We start from the raw sequence: 23,221 nt of genomic DNA on the forward strand, positions 1-23,221 counted from the left end.
GAGTGACAGGCCCTCCAGGTGACTGGGTAGGAGCGAGAGCGAGGCTATGTCATAGGGACTGCTTCCTCTTGACCAGCCCCAGTGTTCTGATGTTAGCTATTTCATGTTACAGTATATGTAAGTTCCAGCATATTGGCCTACTCTCCTCTCTTCTAGTAAATGAGTAACCCTATCCCATAACCCCGTCATCTCTCTGACACGCCTAGTATATAAATTGAACATACCTGTACCACGCCCCGTATGGAAGAGGTCACCACCTGGCTGTTATAGATGACCCAGATATACCAATTCCCTTGCTAACATTACCAGCATTCTGCATTGGATGCCACCATCAAGCCATTCTATTTCATATACTGTATATGCCGACTGTTTTATACAGGATCCTGGGTATTCTTGTGGTGCTGGGGGAAGAGATCATGTCCCAGCTCTGTTGACCCGTGCCCTGGAACATGTCTAGTGCTGCTGACCTGAACCAGACTACATTAACTATTCAGGTGCCCAAGGCTGTCCATACAACCACCTAGCCTCGCTTAGGTGACTTTGACTGACGCTTTCATAACTGCCAGGGCACTTTCTTGGAAGCTGTGTGTGTGACAGGTGTATAGTGTTACCCCTGTGTCTTTTTCGACGAGGTCTGTCTGTATGTAACAGAGCACCCTTGCCCATCACTAGTCACTGGCCATGTCCGTAACTCTCAGATTTGGCGTGTTAATCCAGGAGGACAAATGGGCACAGTGTGTTCCTTTTAGGGTGGGATTGGCAAGATGTGTGTGTTGTGCCGGACGGTGTTGAGTTGTTCCCATCAGCAGGCTTGGCTGTGCTGCTGTTATGCCTGATTGGGTATGAGATGAAGTTGTCTATTATCTATCCTGTTGCCTTCTCACTTTACCACTACCTACAGTATATGTACATAGCTACCTCAATTACCTCGTAGCCCTGCGCTTCGACTTGGCTCTGGTACTCTCTGTATATAGCATGTTGTTTTGACTTGTTATTGTTATTCATTATTCTCTGTGTACTTTTTCCCCGTGTCACTATTTCTATATATTCTAGCTCTGCATTGTTGGAAAAAGTACAAATTTTGCTGTCTACACCTGTTGTTTACGAAGCATGTGACAAATACAATGTGATTTGATTGTTGCTTCTCAGTTCTGTTGCTCAGGGAAGTGTCATTGTAACAGTGATGCCCAGTCAGCTGTGAATTTCAATTGACATCTACCTACTCTGATACTTTCATTTTGCACCATTTATAATGCATCTTTTTCAAACTCTCTATCAATACATTTAACTGTTTGATAGCTGAAGTCTTATTTTGCATTATATACAGTGGGGTCTGAAATGATTGACATGGCCCCAAGACACGCTAACCTCTCACCATTCCCAATAACAGGGGAGGTTAGCATGTCTTACAGGTATGATCTTTGACCCTCTGAAACGTTCTCGCTCATCATCATTCACGGTTCGTTCAGGATTATCCGCAATTTATGGTAGCATCCTCATGACTGTAGAAGTGTTTAGAAACATATTCTCATTTACAATAAAAGGGACTCCAAAATGACCCGATTTCATTTATATTGGGCACCAAGTAATCTGAAAACACAACCAAAACAAACTGCAAATGCATCCAGGAAGTTTGTGGAGTCACGTTGTGTGCTAGGAACATGAGATCTAATACTAAACTTTTGACTACTTTATTTATAAGAATCTTTAGGGGTGTCAGTCATTTTTACCCCTACCTTTTTGAGAGAAAAAAGTATTACTTGTTAAACAAAATCTATTTCTCTAAGCAATTGAAATAGTATAAAATAATATACTTTCCCCATTTTGTTGAGAATACAATACAGTATTTGAATTATTTAATATAGTCATTATTGCTCATCTTTATCAAGGGTGTCAATCATTTTGGAGCCCGCTAGAGGTGTATGTTTACCATGTGACCCCCATGGTTATCTCAGAATTGTGTGTGTGTGTGTGTGTGTGTGTGTGTGTGTGTGTGTGTGTGTGTGTGTGTGTGTGAGAGAGCCACACACACAACAGGAAATGGTTAATTACCCCCCCTTCCCCCGAACTCACCACCCTGTTGCCAAGTGTGTGTGTGTGTGTGCATGCCGGCGTGCACAGGCCTATCTATGTGTGTGTGCTTGTGTGTGCGTGCCCCCACTTCTCCTTGTGGTATCGTTCCGTAACGCTTCACTAAGTGAGCAGAGTTGTCCACTGGGGGCACATCCGCAGCCTGTCACTATGCAAAAAAAAAAAAACTTGCCTCTGTGTTTTGTCAGCATTTATTTAAAATCTCACCAACTTTGGTGTGACACCATATAGCATTCCCGTAGGCTACAAGTCATATGTCTCTTCCACCCCTCACATGCATTATGACGGTACAGCACTGTATCCGAGATTACATTGATTTTAGAGATGATGAAATTATAGAAAATGTATGAATTAGGTATTAACCTATTTTCTCTCTCTCTGTCTCTCTCACTCTGTCTCTCTCTGTTGTAGTTCCCAGAGTGTGGCTTCTATGGCATCTATGACAAGATCCTGCTATTTAAACATGACACAGGCACCAACAACATCCTGCAGCTGGTCAAGGCTACCCAGGACATCCAGGAGGGAGACCTGGTGGAGGTGGTTCTCTCTGGTGGGTAGCAGTCTCTCATCCACTTCTGCTCTCTTTTCATCCGCCCGTCCTCTTCTCCCTTACTCATCCTTTCATCCACCCATCCTCGTCTTCCTGCTCCCCTCCTCTTTTTCTCTCTGATCTTCTCATCCTCTTATTCCTCCTAACCGTCTCTGTTCCTTTCCCTCGCATCCTTCTTTTAATGAGCACAAAGTAGAAACAGAGGAAATGTGCATAACACCATGCACTCAACACCATATGTATTTGGATGGTGAAGCTACCATTTTAAATTCGGCTCTATATTCCAGAATTTTGGATTTGGGCTAAGCGTGATCCGAAGCACAACCAAAACAAACAGCAAATCCATCCAATAAGTTTATAGTGTGCAGGGATTATTGGACCAAAATACAAAACTTTTTACTTTTGAAATGTTTGACTACACTATAAGTGAGTTTGTCCAAAAACGGATGACTTATGCAAATTGAAGACTAGATACAACAGCACTCTCATTTCTAACCAGAAAAACAAACGTGTATGAAAATACACTAAAGTAAAAAATGACGTTCTGTACTATTGCCTCATATGAAACATTTGATCTCAACTCCAAAATGCTGGAGTATAGAGCATATTCACAAACATATCATTGCTAAAGTGATTGACAGGTTGATACCCAGACTGACTGTTGTGTTCCTCTGTGTGTTGTCTGTCTGCAGCTGCGGCCACCTTTGAGGACTTCCAGATTCGGCCTCATGCCCTGAATGTCCACTCGTACCGTGCCCCGGCCTTCTGTGACCACTGTGGAGAGATGCTGTTTGGATTGGTCAGACAGGGCCTCAAATGTGACGGTATGAGGGGGGGGGCTGTTCTGCCTGCCCGATTTACATTTTGTCTAAAGAAGAGCATGGGTTTGTGGTGATTTACATTGGCGTTTTAGTCATTTAGCAGACGCTCTTATCCAGAGCGACTTACAGTTAGTGCATTCGTCTTATGATAGCTAGGTGGGACAACCACAGTGATAGTAAGTACATTTTCCTCAATAAAGTAGCCATCAGCAAAGTAATTTCCCCCTCAACTTCCCACCTCCTCTCCCTCCTTCCTTTCTCTCTCTGCCTGTCTCTCTTTCTCTCCCTGTCTCTCTCTCTCTTTTCTCTTGATGCCAGCTCTTAGCAAACTGTTTAAAAAATGGTGTTTGTGCAAATACAATGCTATTTCTCTGTAAACAAATTAACAACAGACTTTCTGCATGCTTATAGAGAAGGGAACTCAACATGTACTGCACTGATACAAATTACTGATGATTTATTTAAAGAAATTGATAATAAGAAGATTGTGGGAGCTGTACTGTTAGATTTCAGTGCAGCCTTCGATATTATTGACCATAACCTGTTGTTCAAAATACGTATGTGTTATGGCTTTTCAACCTCTTCCATATCGTGGATTCAGAGCCATCTATCTAATAGAGCTCAAAGGTTTTTTTTTAATGGAAGTTTCTCTAATGTCAAACATGTGAAGTGTAGTGTACCACAAGGCAGCTCTCTAGGCCCTCTACTCTTTTAAATTTTTTACCAATGACCTGCCACTGGCATTAAACAAAGCATGTGTTTCCATGTATGCTGATGATTCAACCATATACACATCAACAACCACAGCTAATGAAGTCACTGAAACCCTTAACAAAGAGTTGCAGTCTGTTTTGGAATGGGTGGCCAGTAATAAACTAGTCCTGAACATTTCTAAAACTAAGAGCATTGTATTTGGTACAAATAATTCCCTCGGTTCTAGACCTCACCTGAATCTGGTAATGAATGATGTGGCTGTTGAACAAGTTGAGGAGACTAAATTACTTGGCGTTACCTTAAATTGTAAACAGTCATGGTCAAAACGTATAGATTCAATGGTTGTAAAGATGGGGAGAGGTCTGTCTGTAACAGATGCTCTGATTTTTTGACACCACACTCCAAAAACCAAGTTCTGCAGGCTCTAGTTTTGTCTTATCTTGATTATTGTCCAGTCATGTGGTCGAGTGCTGCGAGGAAAGACCTAGTTAAGCTGCAGCTGGCCCAGAACAAAGCGGCACGTCTTGCACTTCATTGTAATCAGAGGGCTTATATAAATACTATGCATGCCAGTCTCTCTTGGCTAAGAGTTGAGGAGAGACTGACTGCATCATTTCTTCTTTTTATAAGAAACATTCATGTGTTGGAAATACCAAACACACAGCTCTGACATACACACACTTACCCCCCAGATAAGTCACCAGAGGCCTTTTCAGTCACCAAATCCAGAACAAATTCAAGAAAGTGTACAGTATTATATAGAGCCATTATTGCATGGAACTCCGTTCCATCTCATATTGCTCAAATGAACAGCAAACCTGGTTTCAAAAAACAGATAAAGCAACACCTCACGGCACAACGCCTCTCCACTATTTGTCTTAGATAGTTTGTGTGTATGTGTTGATGTATATGATCCTAATAAAATACCAAAATTCTCTCCTCCGCTCTCTCTCTTTCTATCTGCCCCTCCCCTGCAGGCTGTGGATTGAACTATCACAAGCGCTGTGCCTTCAGCATCCCCAACAACTGCAGCGGCGCGCGCAAGCGGCGCCTGTCCACCACGTCTCTGAACAGTAGCCAGTCGCTGCGTCTGTCCACCAGCGAGTCCCTGAGCAGCGTGGGCTCCAGCTCAGTCAGCACCTGCATGGAGGATGCCAGCCTGATCCGCCCGCACACCACCCAGACGCTCCCGAATTCCACCTGTACCGCGTCAGCATCCCTGGGCCTGTCCACCAGCCCCTCCATCACTAGACCCATGGCCCGCGCTAACACTCAGATGGTACTTCATCCACTCAACTCCGCTTAGTGTCTGTCACTGTTAGGACACTGCTCTGTGCAGAGTTGAGGTCACTTCCATTTCAATTCAGGAAGTAAATTGACTCGTTGCTTTTCGGGAGAATTGGAGTGGGGTCAGTTTACTTCCCCTTGAATTGACTGAGTTGAAGTGGGATTGAGCCCTAACCTCGGCTCTGTGTGATTAGTTCTGGAAAGCCAACACTGATTTACCTACGTGGAAATACCATGGATAGAGCGTTATCATTTGAGTTTCTCCCTCTCCTCCCGTCCCCAGCCGCGAACCCCCAGCGAGGCGCGGCGGTTCTACACGGGCCGGCCAGTGCACCTGGACAAGATCCTGATGAGCAAAGTGAAGGTGCCACACACGTTCGCCGTGCACTCCTACACGCGCCCCACCGTGTGCCAGTACTGCAAGAGGCTGCTCCGGGGCCTCTTCAGACAAGGGCTGCAATGCAAAGGTTAGTATGGAGACAAAGGTTAGTGTGGGGTCAAAGGTTAGTGTGGGGGCCCCAGGGGTTTATCAAGAGGGGGATAACTTATTTGGAGTGCATATTGGAAGATACTGTCTAACAACGTTGATTGTTTGTGTTGTGTCGTAGACTGCAAGTTCAACTGCCACAAGCGCTGTGCTTACAAGGTTCCCAACGACTGTCTGGGGGAGACCATAGGAGGTAAAGAAGACAAAACACATCTTTGTTGTGTCATGTTGTGTCACGTTGTGTCATGTTGTTAGAAGTGTGGCCATGATTTGTTCAGCCACACTTTAGTGGCCCAGCGGTCTAAGGCACTGCATCTCAGTGCAAGAGGCGTCACTACAGTCCCTGGTTCAAATCCAGGCTGTACCTCTTCCGGCTGTGATTGGGAGTCCCATAGGGCGGCGCACAAAAAAACAAATTACATTGTCTACAGCAGGGATGGGTAATTTGGTTGGGGCCACAAAAAACAAAATTCGTCATGAGGGGCCGCAGTGCCTTGTGGGTCTGCGTACCCACATCCATACCAGCCAATATTATATGCAATATTAGTACATATATATAGAGTCCTAATATTATATAGTACTTCTCACCTTTTTTTTTTTCTCAGACAACAGAAGTTGTAAGTACTGCCTACTCACATACTGGTATAATGGGCTTTGTAATGGACGCTATTTTCTCTGTCTATTTTCTACATCTCTTTGTAGTCATGTGTGGCTGGCTCTGTCCTCCTCTCTCCTCCAGACATGTTGAGTCCCAGTGTGGACCACGAGGTGCCTATGGACTACAGTAGTGAGTATGCCGACTCAGACAAGTCTTCTCTGATGGACGATTCAGACGAGGCCTGCAGCATCCCTGGTTCTTTCTCCCCTGAGAGCAGCCCGGACGGGGTCAGTGGAGACCAGAGGTACACACATGCGCGTTCGCACACGCACAATAACACACGCACGTACGCGCACACACACACCTACACCTAACCCTGTCCCTCTGTTCCACAGTGCTAACATCCCGTTGATGAGGGTTGTTCAGTCCATGAGGCAGACCACCCGTCGCTCCAGCACATCCATCAAAGAGGGCTGGATGGTGCACTACAGCAACAAGGACACACTGGTAATACTATTGACTCACTGATGTACTGACTGACAATGTGAAACATTTTCTCTACCACACCAGATTCCAGATTTTTTCTACTTCTTTTCTAAAACTATTCTACTCTATTTTAAGGGTACCTAATTAACATTTTCTAATGCATTTATAAATTGTGTGTTCGCCGTTGATTAATCATTACGCCCACGTGTGTAAATGTTAGTAAGCTAGTTATTCACACATTTCTATTTCCTTAAGCGTCACTTTTTTGCGTGCTTATTCTTTTACCAGGTACTGCTGGAATGTCTACCAATGGCTAGCCGATTTAAAGTCAACTCCACGATTTACACTGGAGTTGAGCGGCGACTAGTGTAATTTTATGTGACGTCGGAGCTCCACTCCACCGTAAATCGCGGAGTTGTGAGAAATTACACTGGTCACCCCAATTTTTTTTTTACATATTTATAAACTGTAAATAGCACTCACTTTAGATTAGGGACTGTAAAAAGACTGAACTAATAATTAGTACGTGGGTCATAGATGTCGGGTATTAGTACATGTAGTAAACAGTGAACACACAGTACCTTAGAAATGGTTTATTAGGTATCCTTTAAAGTAGTTACCTCTCTTACTTTCTACTTCTTTTCTAAAACTTTCCGAGACGTTTTCTTCTCCGTGTTTGTTCTCCATGACGTTGACCCACTCTGCTTATCGTTCCCTCTGCCTCTCCTATCCTCCATCTCTTCTTCGCAGTGTTTTCTGTTGGAGTTTATCTTACCTCTATAACTTTTACCTCCGTCGCCGTTAATGCTCTTCCTTTTCATCTGTGTGAAAGTGTGTTTGTGTATCTCCGCCTGAGTGTGATAGATGGTATATACCTGCTCCCTGCTGCACTAAAGCACTCAACGTGTGTGGAATTCACATCCACAGCCTCTTTCTCTCTCTCTCTCCTTCCTCTTTGAAAGTGTTGCTGTTTACCTGAACTCAGACCTGAGACACTTTCCGCCTTCTCAAAGCTAACCTGTCCTGCTTTTCTGACACTGCTGTGGTCTCTCTTCTCCTTCTCTCTTCCTACCACTGCCTTTGCTTTTTCCTCTCCTCCACCTCTCAACTTGCCATCCCTCTCCTTGACCACTCTTCCTGGACCACAGCTTCACCTTTGACCCCCTCAGTGAACCTTGGTTGACCCCTTGAACCCTTTACCTCCTGTCCCCTCCTACTCCTCCGGCACCCCCACAGAGAAAGCGGCACTACTGGCGTCTGGATTGCAAGTGCATCATCTTGTTCCAGAACAACACCACCAACAAGTACTACAAGGTACTGTATTCTCCAGCACCACTCAACTAGATTAGCCACACAATAAACTTCACAGGTACTATATGAGTCGGGTCTCAGTCAATCAATCAACTTTAATTTATAGAGCCCTTTTTACACCAGTAGTGGTCACAAAGTGCTTATATACAGTAGATACCCAACTTAAAACCCCAAAGAGCAAGCGATACAGATGTAGATGCAGGTTTATGACATTATTATTATTTAGTAAATATTTCCTTAACTCTATTTTCTTAACTGCATTGTTGGTTAAGGGCTTGTAAGTAAGCATTTCACGGTAACACCTGTTGTATTCGGTGCGTGTGACAAATACAATTTGATTTGATTCATTCCCTAGTGAAAATCTACACACCCCTTGAAGAGTTTTCACATTTTGATGCCTTAAAATTGAATCTAAAAAGGGATTCAATTGGATTTTTTCCTATTTATCTACACAACCTACTCCACATTTTCAAAGTGAAAGAAAAATTCTAGAATTAAATAAAATAAAAATAAAAATGTCTTGATTGTGTTTGTGTTCACTTGATTGCATACATCCCCATGTCCTGTAGGAGATTCCTCTGTCTGAGATTCTGGAGGTGCGCCCCTCAGGGGACTTCACCCTGGTTCCTCCAGGCACCAGCCCCCACTGCTTCGAGCTTGTCATGGGAGCCATGCGCTACTTTGTAGGGGAGGACCCCAACGTCCACGTCGCCGTCCCCGCCCTGCCCCCCACCACCGCCCAGGCCTTCCCCCCCACACCCCCCTCCCCCAGCAACGTGGTTCCCAATAGCGGTGTGGGGCGGGAGGTGGCCAAGGCGTGGGAGGGCGCCATTCGCCAGGCCCTCATGCCAGTTATCTTCCAGGATGCACCACCGATAGAGGGACACACTCCTCACAGTAAGATATAATATAACATCACAATAATAATATGGCTGTTTTTAGCGAAACTTTCATTCCCAAGTGTCTTAGTTCTAACGTTCCAACCAAGTTAGCCATCTAAAGAACAGAATAATGGGGTCTGGATCTGATATCAGTTTAGCTCTTAGTCTGGATTTACAGCCCTGCTGTTTGTGATCTGGGGAAAGGGGGCTGGTGTTGTGGGAGAGGTACAGTGAAAGGCTTATGAGTGGTATGCAGTCCAAAGGTCGAGCAACAGAAGCTTGTTTTCAGACCTCCTACCACACACACACACTCTATCTCTGTAGTGACCCCACGTAAGGTCAGATGGGAGTCCTGTATATGTTAGTGTGGATGGTTAGCGTTTTTTTTTTTTTTTTACTTTGATCCGCAGGACAGGCTTCAGTCAGCATCTCAGTGTCCAACAGTGTGATCCAGGAGAACGTGGTGAGCAGTCTCTTGACACACGGTCGTAATAGATTATCGTACATTATACACATTCACAATCATTACCAAGGACTTTGTGGTGATGATAGTGATGATGATGATGGTGGGGATGATGATGATAATGATGGTGAAATGCACGATAACGGTGATAATTATGTTGCTGTTGCCTTCGTCAATTTCTCCTCCAGGACATTGGCATGGTGTACCAGATATTTGCAGATGAAATCCTTGGTTCTGGCCAGTTTGGAGTGGTGTATGGAGGTCAGTGTCTCCAGTCTTCTACACTCGCCGTATTGAGTCGTTGAATCTCAGTTAATCAGACTCCTGTAATTTACTCTCCCCCCCCATCAGGGAAGCACAGGAAGTCGGGGCGTGATGTGGCGGTAAAGGTGATTGACAAGCTGCGCTTCCCCACCAAGCAGGAGAGCCAGCTGAGGAATGAGGTGGCCATACTGCAGGTGACCACCAGGGGGAGACATATACACATTTTCAACAGGTCTCCCACTTCTAGTCTAGTTCATCAGCTACACTACATGGCCAAAAGTATGTGTGGACACGTGGTCGTTGAACTTCTCATTCCAAAATCATGGGCATTAATATGAAGTTGGTCCCCCCCCTTTTGCTGCTATAACAGCCTCCACTCTTCTGGGAAGGCTTTCCACTAGATGTTGGAACATTGCTGCGGGGACTTGCTTCCATTCAGCCACAAGAGCATTAGTAAGGTCGGGCACTGATGTTGGGAGATTTGGCCTGGCTTGCAGTCTGCGTTTCAATTCATCCCAAAGATGTACGATGGGGTTCAGGTCAGGGCTCTGTTCAGGCCAGTCAAGTTCTTCCACACCGATCTTGTCAAACCATTTCTGTATGGACCTCACTTTGTGTACGGGGGGCATTGTCATACTGAAACAGGAAAGGGCCTTCCCCAAACTGTTGGCACAAAGTTGGAAGCACAGAATCGTCTAGAATGTCATTGTGTGCTGTAGCATTAAGATTTCTCCTCACTAGAACTAAGAGGCCTAGCATGAACCATGAAAAACAACCCCAGACCATTATTCCTCCTCCACCAAACTCTACAGTTGGCACTATGCATTGGGACAGGTAGGTCATCCACCAAACCCAGATTCGTCCGTCGGACGGCCAGATGGTGAAGCTGAATTCATCAGTCCAGAGTCCGCGTTTCCACTGCTCCAATGTCCAATGGCGGCGAGCTTTACACCACTCCAGCCGACGCTTGGCATTGCAAATGGGGATCTTAGGTTTGTGTGCGGCTGCTCGGCCATGAAAACCCATTTCATGAAGCTCCCAACGAACAGTTCTTGTGCTGACGTTGCTTCCAGAGGAAGTTTGGAACTTGATAGTGAGTGTTGCAACCGAGGACAGACGATTTGTATGTGCTACGCACTTTAGCACTCGGCGGCCCCGTTCTGTGAGCGTGTGTGGCCTACCACTTCGCGGCTGAGTTGTTGTTGCTCCAAGACATTTCCTCTTCACAATAAAACCACTTACAGTTGACCGGGGAAATTTGACGAATTTGACTTGTTGGAAAGGTGGCATCCTGTGACGGGGCCACGTTGAATGTCACTGAGCCTTTCGATACGAGCCATTCTACTGTCAATGTTTGTTTATGGAGATTGCATGGCTGTGTGCTCGATTTTATACACCTGTCAGCAACGGGTGTGGCTGAAAGAGCCGAGTCCACAAATTTGAAGGGGTGTTCACATACTTTTGTATATATAGTGTATGTGTGGCTGGTGGCTTACTGCTGCCACACAAAGAATGCGTCCCAAATGGCACCGTATTTCCTACATATTGTACTACCCTGGTCAAAAGTAATGCAATATGTAGGTAATAAGGTGTCATTTGGGACGCAGACTGATAGGCTCCCACCTACAGATGTAGGATCTTAATTTGAGCCAGTTTGCTACAGCAGGAAAATAATCCTGCAGCAACAGAAAATGTGAATTATTATGTGGATTATAATGTGGATTATAATTCAGGGGTTGAGGCATTTTTCGTTAGGACAAATCAAGTCTGAAAGTTTTAAAGTGGAAATTACAAACTTGAGAAGCCTTTTTAAACCTGCTGTGCAGGAAAATTCTCGGCAACAAAAAAATTATCCAATTAAGATCCTACCTTTCTACAGGCCACAAGGGTCAATTTTTTTTATCGCAGGGTTGTCATGCCAACTGTGTTCAATTACATTGGCAGGTTTTGCAGCAGAATTATCATCTCTATGGGGTGTAGTTAGATAAAGGTCAAGTGACAAATAAACACTGCCATCGCTCTATACTCTAACTGATACTCAGTCTAATTCTCTCTCTCAATCTTCCATCCCCTCCACTCTACCTCTCTCTGTTTCTTTCCCTCCCTGGCTGCCATTTCCCAACTCTTTTTCTGCCCTCTTTCTCTCTTCTTTTCTCTCTCTCTCTCACTGTCTCGTGCCCCTTTTCCCACCCCCCCCATGCTTTCCCTCTCTCCCTCAACCCTCCCCTCTCTCCATCTCCCAGAGTCTACGTCACTTGGGCATAGTGAATCTGGAGTGTATGTTTGAGACTCCAGAGAAGGTGTTTGTGGTGATGGAGAAGCTCCATGGAGACATGTTGGAGATGATCCTGTCCAGTGAGAAAGGAAGGCTCCCAGAGAGGCTCACCAAGTTCCTCATCACACAGGTGAGTGTTTGTGAGTTTGTCTACTCACATACGGGGGAAAAAAATACATTTCAAATATATATTTTTTTATAAATGTTTTAGGATACATGTGAAATATGTTCAATTGGACAAATACATTATTTGTCCAATTGTAATGTTCCACGAAATGGGTGCCTTTTGAGTCCCTTTGATAAGTTAAGTAGCAATTATGCACCAATATTGCATTTTTTTATCTTCTGTTATATGAAATGAAGTGTCCTTTAATATAGAGCACATGGAGATTTCAATATGAATAAAGCCAAAATTCAGCATTTTGACATGTCCCTCTGTGACTTCTAGGAAGATATAACGTTATCTAACTTAACGTTAGCTACCTAGCTAACAAGCTAGAAATTAACCAATGATCTTCAGGTCGGAGCTCTAGAAAGTGGCAAGAGTTCCCGACTTGGAATTCCGCGTTGGCTGACCGTTCATAATGTATTTTGCCAGTCCAAACTAGTTTTTTTTCCCCGTGTTGAACGCACTGAAGTCTGAGATTTCCCAGTTCCGAGTTTCCAGTTGTTTTGAACACGGCAGAAGTCATACTGGATTGACAGCATGGCCAATGTATTTATTCAACCTTTTCTGTTGCGTGTGAAGGTTTATCCTTTTAAGCTTGGAAAAAAGACACTTTCAGACAGATGTTTTAAATCCTTAAACCCAGACTTGGACCACCTACCCTCTCCACCAAATATCAGGCAGGAGAAGCAAAATAGTGATTGCTATGCAACACTTGCACTAGCCATTAATTCCTTCCAAACCACTTATTGTGTCCAGTGTCTGTGTTCTTTTGCTCATCTTAATATTTTCTTTTTATTGGCCAGTCTGAGATGTGGCTTTTTTTTTGCAACTCTGCCTAGAAGGCCAGCATCCCAGAGTCGCCTCTTCACTGCTGACGTTGAGACTGGTGTTTTGTGGGTACTATTTAATGAAGCTGCCAGTTGAGGACTTGTGAGTCGTCTGTTTCTCAAACTAGACACTCTAATGTACTCGTCCTCTTGCTCAGTTGTGCACCGGGGCCTCCCACTCCTCTTTCTATTCTGGTTAGAGCCAGTTTGGGCTGTTCTGTGAAGGGAGCAGTACACAGCGTTGTACCAGATCTTCAGTTTCTTGTCATTTTCTTGCATGAAATAGCCTTCATTTCTCAGAACAAGAACAGACTGATGAGTTTCAGAAGAAAGTACTTTGTATCTGGCCATTTTGAGCCTGTAATCGAACCCACAAATGCTGATGCTCCAGATACACAACTAGTCTAAAGAAGGTCAGTTGTATTGCTTCTTTAATCAGCACAACAGTTTTCAGCTGTGCTAGCATAATTGCAAAATGTTTTTTTAATGATCAATTAGCCTTTTAAAATGATACACTTGGATTAGCTAACACAACGTGCCATTGAAACACAGGAGTGATGGTTGCTGATAATGGGCCTCTGTACACCTATGTAGATATTCCACCAAAAATCTGCCGTTTCCAGCTACAATAGTCATATACAACATTAACAATGTATTTCTGATCAATTTTATGTTATTTTAATGGACCCCCCCCCCCCAAAAAAAAACTCTTTCAAAAACAAGGACATTTCTAAGTGACCCCAAACTTTTGAACGGTAGTGTGTATATATACACAGTGGGAAGAAAAAGTATGTGAACCCTTAAGAGTTTCCTGGATTTCTGCATAAATTGGTCATAAAATGTTATCTGATCTTCATCTAAGTCACACCAATAGACAAACACAGTCTGCTTAAACTAATAACACACAAACAATTATACATTTTCATGTCTTTATTGAACACACAGTGTAAACATTCACAGTGCAGGCTGGAAAAAGTATGTGAACCCTTGGATTGAATAACTGGTTGACCCTTCTTTGGCAGAAATCACCTCAACCAAACGTTTTCTGTAGTTGCGGATCAGACCTGCACAACGGTCAGGAGGAATTTCAAATCAAATGTTATTGGTCACATACAGGTGATTAGCAGATGTTAATGCGAGTGTAGCGAAATGCTTGTGTTTCTAGCTCCGACAGTGCAGTAGCATCTAACAAGTAATATCTAACAAATTACACAACATGTACCCAATACACACATCTAAGTAGGAATGAATTAAGACTATATACATATGGACGAGCGGAATGGACTAATATACAGTAGAATGGTATAGAAAAAGTCTATACATATGGACGAGCGGAATGGACTAATATACAGTAGAATGGTATAGAAAAAGTCTATACATATGGACGAGCGGAATGGACTAATATACAGTAGAATGGTATAGAAAAACAGTCTATACATATAAGATGAGTAATGCCAGATATGTAAGCATTATTAAGTGAATGAGATACTGTAGAATAGTATAGAATACACTATATACATGAGATGAGTAATGCCAGACATGTAAACATTATTGAGTGAATGAGATACCGTAGAATAGTATAGAATACAGTATATACATATGAGATGAGTAATGGCAGATATGTAAGCATTATTAAAGTGAACTTTGGACCAATCCTCTTTACAAAACGGTTTCAGTTCAGCAATATTCTTGGGATGTCTAGTGTGAACTGCTCTCTTGAGGTCATGCCACAGCATCTCAATCGGGTTGAGGTCAGGACTCTGACTGGGCCACTCCAGAAGGCGTATTTTCTTCTGTTGAAGCCAGTCTTGTTGATTTACTTCTGTGTTTTGGGTCATTGTCCTGTTGCATCACCCAACTTCTGTTGAACTTCAATTGGCGGACAGATAGCCTAACATTCTCCTCCAAAATAAACTTGGGAATTCATTTTTCCGTCAATGATAGCAAGCTGTCCAGGCCCTGGGGCAGCAAAGCAGCCCCAAACCATGATGCTCCCTCCACCATACTTTACAGTTGTGATGAGGTTTTGATGTTGGTGTGCTATGCTTTTTTCTCCACACATAGTGTTGTGTGTTCCTTCCAAACAACTCAACTGTAGTTTCATTTGTCCACAGAATATTTTGCCAGTAGCGCTGTGGAACATCCAGGTGCACTTTTGCAAACTTCAGACATGCAGCAATGGTTTTTTTGGACAGCAGTGGCTTATTCCGTGGTGTCCTCCCATGAACACCATTCTTGTTAAGTGTTTTACGTATCGTAGACTCGTCAACGGAGATGTTTGCATGTTCTAGAGATTTCTGTAAGTCTTTAGCTGACACTAGGATTCTGCGCTGTGCTCTTGCAATCATTTTTGCAGGATGGCCACTCCTAGGGAGAGTAGCAACTGTGCTGAACTTACTCAATTTGTAGGCAATTTGTCTTACCGTGGACTGATGAACATCAAGGCTTTTAGAGATACTTTTCCAGCTTTATGCAAGTCAACAATTCTTAATCTTAGGTCTTCTGAGATCTATTTTGTTTGAGGCATGGTTCACATCAACACAATGCTTCTTGTGAATAGCAAAGTCAAATTTTGTGAGTGTTTTTTTATAGGGCAAGGCAGCTCTAACCAACCTCTTCTCATTGATTCGACTCCAGGTTAGTTGACTCCTGACTCCAATTAGCTTTTTTTGGTTCACATACTTTTTCCAACCTACACTGTGAATATTTAAATGATGTATTCAATATAGACAAGAAAAATACAACAATTTGTGTGTTATTAGTTTAAGCACACTGTTTGTCTATTGTTGGGACTTAGATGAAGATCAGATCAAATTTGATGACCAATTTATGCAGAAATCCAGGTAATTCCAAAGGGTTCACATAGTTTTTCTTGAATCTGTATATATTTGTTGTTTTTTTTTGTTCGTTTTTTTGCTAAACAGGTGGCTCTGCCCCACATGCGCTGAATGACGGGTCGCCACTGGTTGTACGATGTATAGGTTTTGTTTGAATCGGTAAACAAAACATAAACTGCCAAACTATAAGAAAAAAAGTCCCCGAGATCTATTATTTAATTGATTAATAAAATAAGTACTTACTGTAGGCATTGTGTCATAAAGAGCACATGTTCAAGGTGCACTATGCAGAAATCGCTCCTCCATTTCCTGGTTGCTATGATTCTAATAGTTTTCCTAATTTCAGTTTATGTGACAAAACAAGTAGTATAGTGTAGAGAATCATTGTACCATCTAAACCGCTGTGAAATATATTTTCCATAACGCAAAATATTGACTTTTCAGCGGTTTGAAGCTGGTGTACAAAACTGGAAGTAAAAGATATAAAAAAAACTAAACTTAAGAACAGGAAGCATAGAAATAGCACACATAGAACAGATCTTTTTTTTAAATTTCACCTTTATTTAACCAGGTAGGCTAGTTGAGAACAAGTTCTCATTTACAACTGTGACCTGGCCAAGATAAAGCAAAGCAGTTCGACACGTACAACAACACAGAGTTACACATGGAGTAAACAAACATACAATCAATAATACAGTAGGAAAACCTATATACAGCATGTGCAAATGAGGTAGGATAAGAGAGGTAAGGCAATAAATAGGCCATGGTGGCAAAGTAATTACAATATAGCAATTAAACACTGGAATGGTAGGATGTGCAGAAGATGAATGTGCAAGTTGAGATACTGGGGTGCAAAGGAGCAAGATAAATAAATAAATACAGTATGGGGATGAGGTAGATTGTTGGATGGGCTATTTACAGATGAGCTATGTACAGGTGCAGTGATCTGTGAGCTGCTCTGACAGCTGGTGCTTAAAGCTAGTGAGGGAGGTATGAGTCTCCAGCTTCAGAGATGTTTGCAGTTCGTTCCAGTCATTGGCAGCAGAGAACTGGAAGGAGAGGCGGCCAAAGGAAGAATTGGCTTTGGGGGTGACCAGTGAGCTATACCTGCTGGAGTGCGTGCTACGGGTGGGTGCTGCTATGGTGACCAGTGAGCTGAGATAAGGCGGGGCTTTACCTAACAGAGACTTGTAGATGACCTGGAGCCAGTGGGTTTGGCGACGAGTATGAAGCGAGGGCCAGCCAACGAGAGCATACAGGTCGCAGTGGTGGGTAGTATATGGGGCTTTGGTGACAAAACGGATGGCACTGTGATAGACTGCATCCAATTTGTTGAGTAGAGTGTTGGAGGCTATTTTGTAAATGACATCGCCGAAGTCGAGGATTGGTAGGACGGTCAGTTTTACGAGGGTATGTTTGGCAGCATGAGTGAAGTATGCTTTGTTGCTAAATAGGAAGCCGATTCTCGATTTCATTTTGGATTGGAGATGTTTAATTTGCTTCTTAGACTTGCTTTCAATGAGAATGACAGATCTCACATTTCTATGTGAATTTGGTTTCGGATCACCCAAAAAGTTACATATTGTCTTATTCTGGTGACAAGATAATCGATGCTTGGCAGCCGTTTGGAAAAAAATAAAATAAAAAAAATCATGCTTTTTGGTCCAAAAGAATCTCATGTAGGCTATATACTGAGTATACAAAACATTAAGAACACTTGCACTTTCCATGACAGACTTTGACTAGGTGAATCCAGGTGAAAGCTATGATCCCTTATTGATGTCACTTGTTAAATCCACTTCAATCAGTGTAGATGAAGGGGAGGAGACAGGTTAAAGAAGGATTTTTTTAAAGCCTTGAGACAATTGAGACATGGATTGTGTATGTGTGCCATTCAGAGGGTGAATGGGCAAGACAAAATATTTAAGTGCCTTTGAACGGGGAATGGTAGTAGGTTCCAGGCACAACGGTTTGTGTCAAGAACTGCAACGCTGCTGGGTTTTTCAGGCTCAACCCTTTTGATGCATATAATCACATATTTGTCCCTGCAGCGTACCATCGCAAATATGTGATTGGAACAGTAGCAACAGAATGTATGATGCAGCAAACGCTTCTAAACAGCATTGTTGTCTGAAAAGCATCTAAACAATGTTTTGTACTGATGGAAAATAAAGGTCTTCACAACTCTTCCCCAATTTCACCAGCGGCTAACTTTTTTTATGATGCAGCCATGTTTGTTTACGTTTGACAAGCGAAAACTCCCTAATCCCAGAATGCCATTCATTTTAAGACGCAAATAAGTAAAGTCAAAGATGGCTGCGCCCATTGCCCGAATAAGATCTACTTGATTTGGCCACTTTGGCAGCTCGAGCTTAGGAAGGTGTTCCTAATGTTTGCTATTCTCGATGTACGGGGTCTCTGCAGATAGCGCTGTTGGCTAGAGAGCACATGCCAATTCCAGAGTGGGCACACTCACTATATAACGCAACATTTTTGTGAGAAAACCATTTTACTTGTTGTTTTTTTTTTTACTTACATTTTTTGTTTGATACACTGGAATTTAAACCCAAAATGTATTTGTATGTGCACTATGTCATCACAGACAGTCTTTAACAAGTCTATTTAATGGAAACAAATCTCTGGTAGGAAAATGCAGATTTTCGAATATTTCGCATGAAAATCTGTCGCCAGTTGGATGGAAACTTAACTACTGATCAATATGTAATAAGTCATTTAAAAATCCAAATTAGTAACCGCTCTAGCTACCCTGTAGACTAGATGTCAGAGCATTTCTGGAATATTGTCAGGCATTATATGATTTTAGTAAAGATGCAAATTTGAAATGCATTTGAAATATATATATTAAAAAAAAAAAAAAAAAAGTTTATCTGTATGATACTGTTTTTCATAGTGGTTTTTTGTTTTTATGCCACATTTTAATAAACTTGTTTGTGTGTGCGTTTTCTACAGTTGTGTAGTTTCTCACACCACTGTGTGTGTTTCTCATATTTTCTCACATCGTGAAAATAAATCTGCAGTCAAACCAGTGAAGTATCAAATTTGCTTGAGATTTTGTTGGTTCCCGATCATGTTCTGTAGTTGCTCACGCCCACAGATCACTCACTACATAACACATATGTCATTCCTAACCGTATGTTTTTCTAGGGGTGTGTTTTCACTCTGTGTGTTTTGGTTTCCTGTTACAGCCCAGAGAGTCTAAACCATATCCTGTGTGTGTGTGTGTGTGTGTATAGATTCTGGCAGCCCTGAGGCACCTGCACTTTAAGAACATCGTCCACTGTGACCTGAAACCTGAGAATGTCCTGCTGGCCTCTGCCGAGCCCTTCCCCCAGGTACAGAGACACCTGTCATCACACTATCACACACACCATGACTCTACACATCCAAGCTAATGTAGACAGCCCTTAACTCAATGTAATGCACCTTCATGCATATTATACTAATTCATCTCTCTCACTCACTGTCTTTCTCACTTTCTTTCTCTCTTTCTCTCACTCACTTTCTCTCTCTCTCACTCACTGTCTTTCTCACTTTCTCTCTCTCTCTCTCTTCCTTTCTCTCTCTCTCACTCACTTTCTCTCTCTCTCTGTCTGTCTCTCTGTCTCTGTCTGTGTATGCGTCCAGGTGAAGCTGTGTGACTTTGGCTTTGCCCGTATCATTGGTGAGAAGTCGTTCAGGCGTTCGGTGGTGGGCACCCCGGCCTACCTGGCCCCAGAGGTGCTCCTCAACCAGGGCTATAACCGCTCCCTGGACATGTGGTCTGTAGGAGTCATCATGTACGTCAGCCTCAGTGGCACCTTCCCCTTCAACGAGGACGAGGACATCAACGACCAGATCCACAACGCTGCCTTCATGTACCCACCCAACCCCTGGAAACAGATCTCACCTGATGGTAAGACACACACACACACACTTGCACTCATGCATGGCAAATGCAACTGTCTCATGTCTTACGCAAACATGGGTAAGTCTATCTAAATATGCAGGTCGTTATGGCGTTCACGCACTGTTCTCAACTGTGTGCCTGTGTTCCTCTTCAGCCACTGACCTGATCAATAACCTGCTCCAGGTGAAGATGAGGAAACGCTACAGCGTGGACAAGTCTCTCAGTCACTCCTATCTACAGGTACACTAGTCAACAGAAGCATGGTGGCGATACAAAGGTCCATTACCTACAGTGGAGACACAAGGCCAACTAACTTACTTATTTCTCATGTTTCTCTCCATTCTCTAACCTCTTATCTCATCCTCTTTCCTCCTTCCATGCTCTTCTCTTCTTCCCCTCCTCCCTATCCTCCCATCAACCATCCCTCCCTCCCTCCATCCTTTACCCCCCTCCCTCCATCAACCATCCCTCCCTCCCTCTCCAGGACTACCAGACGTGGTTGGATCTGAGGGAGCTGGAGACCAAGCTGGGTGAGCGCTACATCACCCATGAGAGCGACGACTGCCGCTGGCAGATGTTTGCCCGCGAGCACACGCTCCCCTACCCGGCCCACCTGGTGCCCCCTCTGCCTGCGCTCGGCTCCGACGAGGAGGCCGGGGAGGACGCAGACATGCAGGGGCTCACCGAGAGGGTCAGCATACTCTGAGAACCTGGAGAGCCAGGACCCATGAGGGTCCAAGAGACTCAGACTGACCCAGGGAAGAGGAGGGGAGTGTGGGGAGCGAGTAGAGAGAGAAAGGGGCTGGCTGGATGGATGGAGGTCTGGAGAGTGGGGAGGGTGAGGCTGGGAGGTTTAGCTGTAGAAAAGCGCCTTCTATTGAGATGATCCCGCTCCTAACTGTCTACTAATGGTGTCCCACTCCGGCCCTTGCCTGTCCAATCTCCAGACCCCATCCTTGACCCCTCTCTCCTCGGTCTAGCTTAGCTCTTCCACCCTTGAACTCTTTGAGTGTAAGAGATTGCTCTGCTGTATCCCACAAGGACATGCTGTGCTGTACCCAGTGGTCAGGGGATGTGTAGAATATTGTTGCTGCAGTGTGCTCATTCAGTCTAAACTGCAGTATGGCAGAGGTCAGTTTGGGTGAAACACTCAAATTGCATTCTAAGCTCCTGGCAGAGGCACAACTTGCATCTTTCTATCTCAGAAGCCTGGGCAAGCACAAGGATCCCCTGCTTATTGTGATAGGAGGGAGAGGAAGAGAGACAGGGATAGAGACAGACAAAAAACTTTAAGGACTCGGATCAATCCACTTATGCATGACTTACATCCACCCATAAGCAAATCCTTATGAACCGTTTTATTTTCATTGAATGCGATGACTGGAAGCGCCCTGCCTGTACTGTCAGACCTGTTTGCTGCAGACCTCAAAGAGTTTAGTGGAGACAAAGGAGTCATTTAGTGCCTGTAAGTGGTAGATAAAGGGCTTCTAACTGTAGGCAGCAGACCAGCGCTAGTGGGCTGTCATGGTCTCAGAGGAAATCTGCCGTTCAAACGACAACAAAGACAACAAAGCCAGAAGTGGATGTAGCAATCAAGGATTGCACCTTTTTAAACTGTCCACTGATACTGTCCTAGTTGGTGCAGCGTCATTATTGATGATGACTTATTAGTGAAGACCGAAGACTCGCTTATCATCGGAAGTGTTAATTCACAAGTCCTGGTGATCCGAGGGTGTCCTAGACCTGTAGACATACACTGTTACAATGAAGGCAATGTGGACGTTTTCGGAATAGTTTGTCACGGACACCATTAAACACCAATGGACAGTGGGGAAAATGCTATTGCTCTTCTAGTTACAGTAGAAAGACGACAAACTGCCTATCTCTCGAGTCAAGGTTAAAGTGTGGGAGGAGGGCTCCGATATTGATTGCTGACTATGAACCTAGCATGTCAACTAGTTGATGTCCATGTGAAGTAGATTTGTCTAGAGGAAAAGCATTGCCGTGAAGGAATATTACGTACATGTATAACCATATCTTTATGCAGTGTAATCAATGTATGCTTGGAGAATGTAAACCTATGGAAGATCCCAGCATTTATATGTAACATCAGTACAAACCTTGACCTACAATTGTTCGTCTGTCATTTTATTCAGCGCGTTGTCTCTTGAACATGGAGACGGAGGATTAGGGGGAAATGTGGAAGACTAGGGAAGAAGTATAGGAGGAAATGATGATGGTGATTATGCATACCGCTCTTCAGACATTACCTGCTCGGAATTTCCATCGCACTGGAACATATACACTATGTGGATTGAATGACAAATTGAGAGCGATTAAATATATAGCGATCGTCAATAAATAATCAACATGCATGGATGATGTTTTCCTCACAAGGTGTTTACTCCCCTTATGATTGACAGGCCAATGTACGCCTATTTAATACATCATCATCCCCATTTGGGTGGCCTGCTTCCAAGGCCTTTTAACAGCCTGTCAATCAGCTCTCCTACATAACGAGTGTAAATGACATACTACACATGGACAGATGGGAGAGAACTGGGGCTTCAGATGGACATGGGGGGGGGGGGCAAAACTCATTCCGTGGAGGGCCGAGTGTCTGCAGATTTTTGTTATTTTCTTTCAATTTGTGTCCAATTAAGTCCTAAACAACCAGATAAGGGGAGTTCCTAGCTAATCAGGGACCTTAGTTGTTCGATAATGGACAATGGTGGAGAGAAAACCGCAGACACTCGTCCCTCCATGAAATGAGTTTGACCCCTTTGCCACTTGTCAGGACACAAAGCCAGCGTTTTGCATTATTCTACACAAGCATATTATGAGAGCCTTGTGGCCAGCTCTGAAAGAAAGGACCACTTGTTAATTATAATATTTCATATGTAATTTAGCAGGCACTTTTATCCAAAGTGACTTAGTCATGAATGCATACATTCTCGTATAGGTGGCCCCAGGGGGAATTGAACCCACAGCTCTTGAAATTGCAATGCTCTACCAACTGAGCCACAGGGTCATACTGAATGGTGAGAGCTCTTCACTAGCCTGCTGGGTCTGCCAGAGGGACAATTGTTACTCTTACTGGTTGGAAAGGTCAAGAGGGGAGCATGGTTGGAGGATAAGTGGCCATCTCACCCAGCAGGTAAAAAGGACATCATACACTGAACCTATTGGTGGCAGCAACAAACCCATCAAACCTGGGTTCAAATACATGTGTATCTGTTACTTAAATACTTAT

General features: G+C 43.6%; 1 protein-coding gene across 1 annotated transcript in view; it reads left to right on the forward strand.

Annotated features, from left to right (window-relative positions):
• LOC106612401 (serine/threonine-protein kinase D2) overlaps window positions 1–22,100 on the forward strand; it is a 63,522-nt gene extending 41,422 nt beyond the window's left edge. The window contains exons 2-18 of the mRNA XM_014213496.2: window positions 2,503–2,641; window positions 3,334–3,465; window positions 5,154–5,455; window positions 5,747–5,930; window positions 6,072–6,143; window positions 6,690–6,852; window positions 6,944–7,055; window positions 8,271–8,348; window positions 8,915–9,242; window positions 9,637–9,689; window positions 9,878–9,950; window positions 10,041–10,147; window positions 12,197–12,358; window positions 19,316–19,414; window positions 19,707–19,974; window positions 20,123–20,208; window positions 20,453–22,100. Coding sequence (XP_014068971.1) covers window positions 2,503–2,641; window positions 3,334–3,465; window positions 5,154–5,455; window positions 5,747–5,930; window positions 6,072–6,143; window positions 6,690–6,852; window positions 6,944–7,055; window positions 8,271–8,348; window positions 8,915–9,242; window positions 9,637–9,689; window positions 9,878–9,950; window positions 10,041–10,147; window positions 12,197–12,358; window positions 19,316–19,414; window positions 19,707–19,974; window positions 20,123–20,208; window positions 20,453–20,674 — 2,580 coding nt within the window. The 3' untranslated portion in view covers window positions 20,675–22,100. The remainder of the gene's footprint in view (window positions 1–2,502; window positions 2,642–3,333; window positions 3,466–5,153; window positions 5,456–5,746; window positions 5,931–6,071; window positions 6,144–6,689; window positions 6,853–6,943; window positions 7,056–8,270; window positions 8,349–8,914; window positions 9,243–9,636; window positions 9,690–9,877; window positions 9,951–10,040; window positions 10,148–12,196; window positions 12,359–19,315; window positions 19,415–19,706; window positions 19,975–20,122; window positions 20,209–20,452) is intronic.
• The last annotated feature ends 1,121 nt before the right edge of the window (window positions 22,101–23,221 follow it).

Source organism: Salmo salar, chromosome ssa09, assembly GCF_905237065.1.
Source record: "Salmo salar chromosome ssa09, Ssal_v3.1, whole genome shotgun sequence".
Classification (NCBI taxonomy): Eukaryota; Metazoa; Chordata; class Actinopteri; order Salmoniformes; family Salmonidae; genus Salmo; species Salmo salar.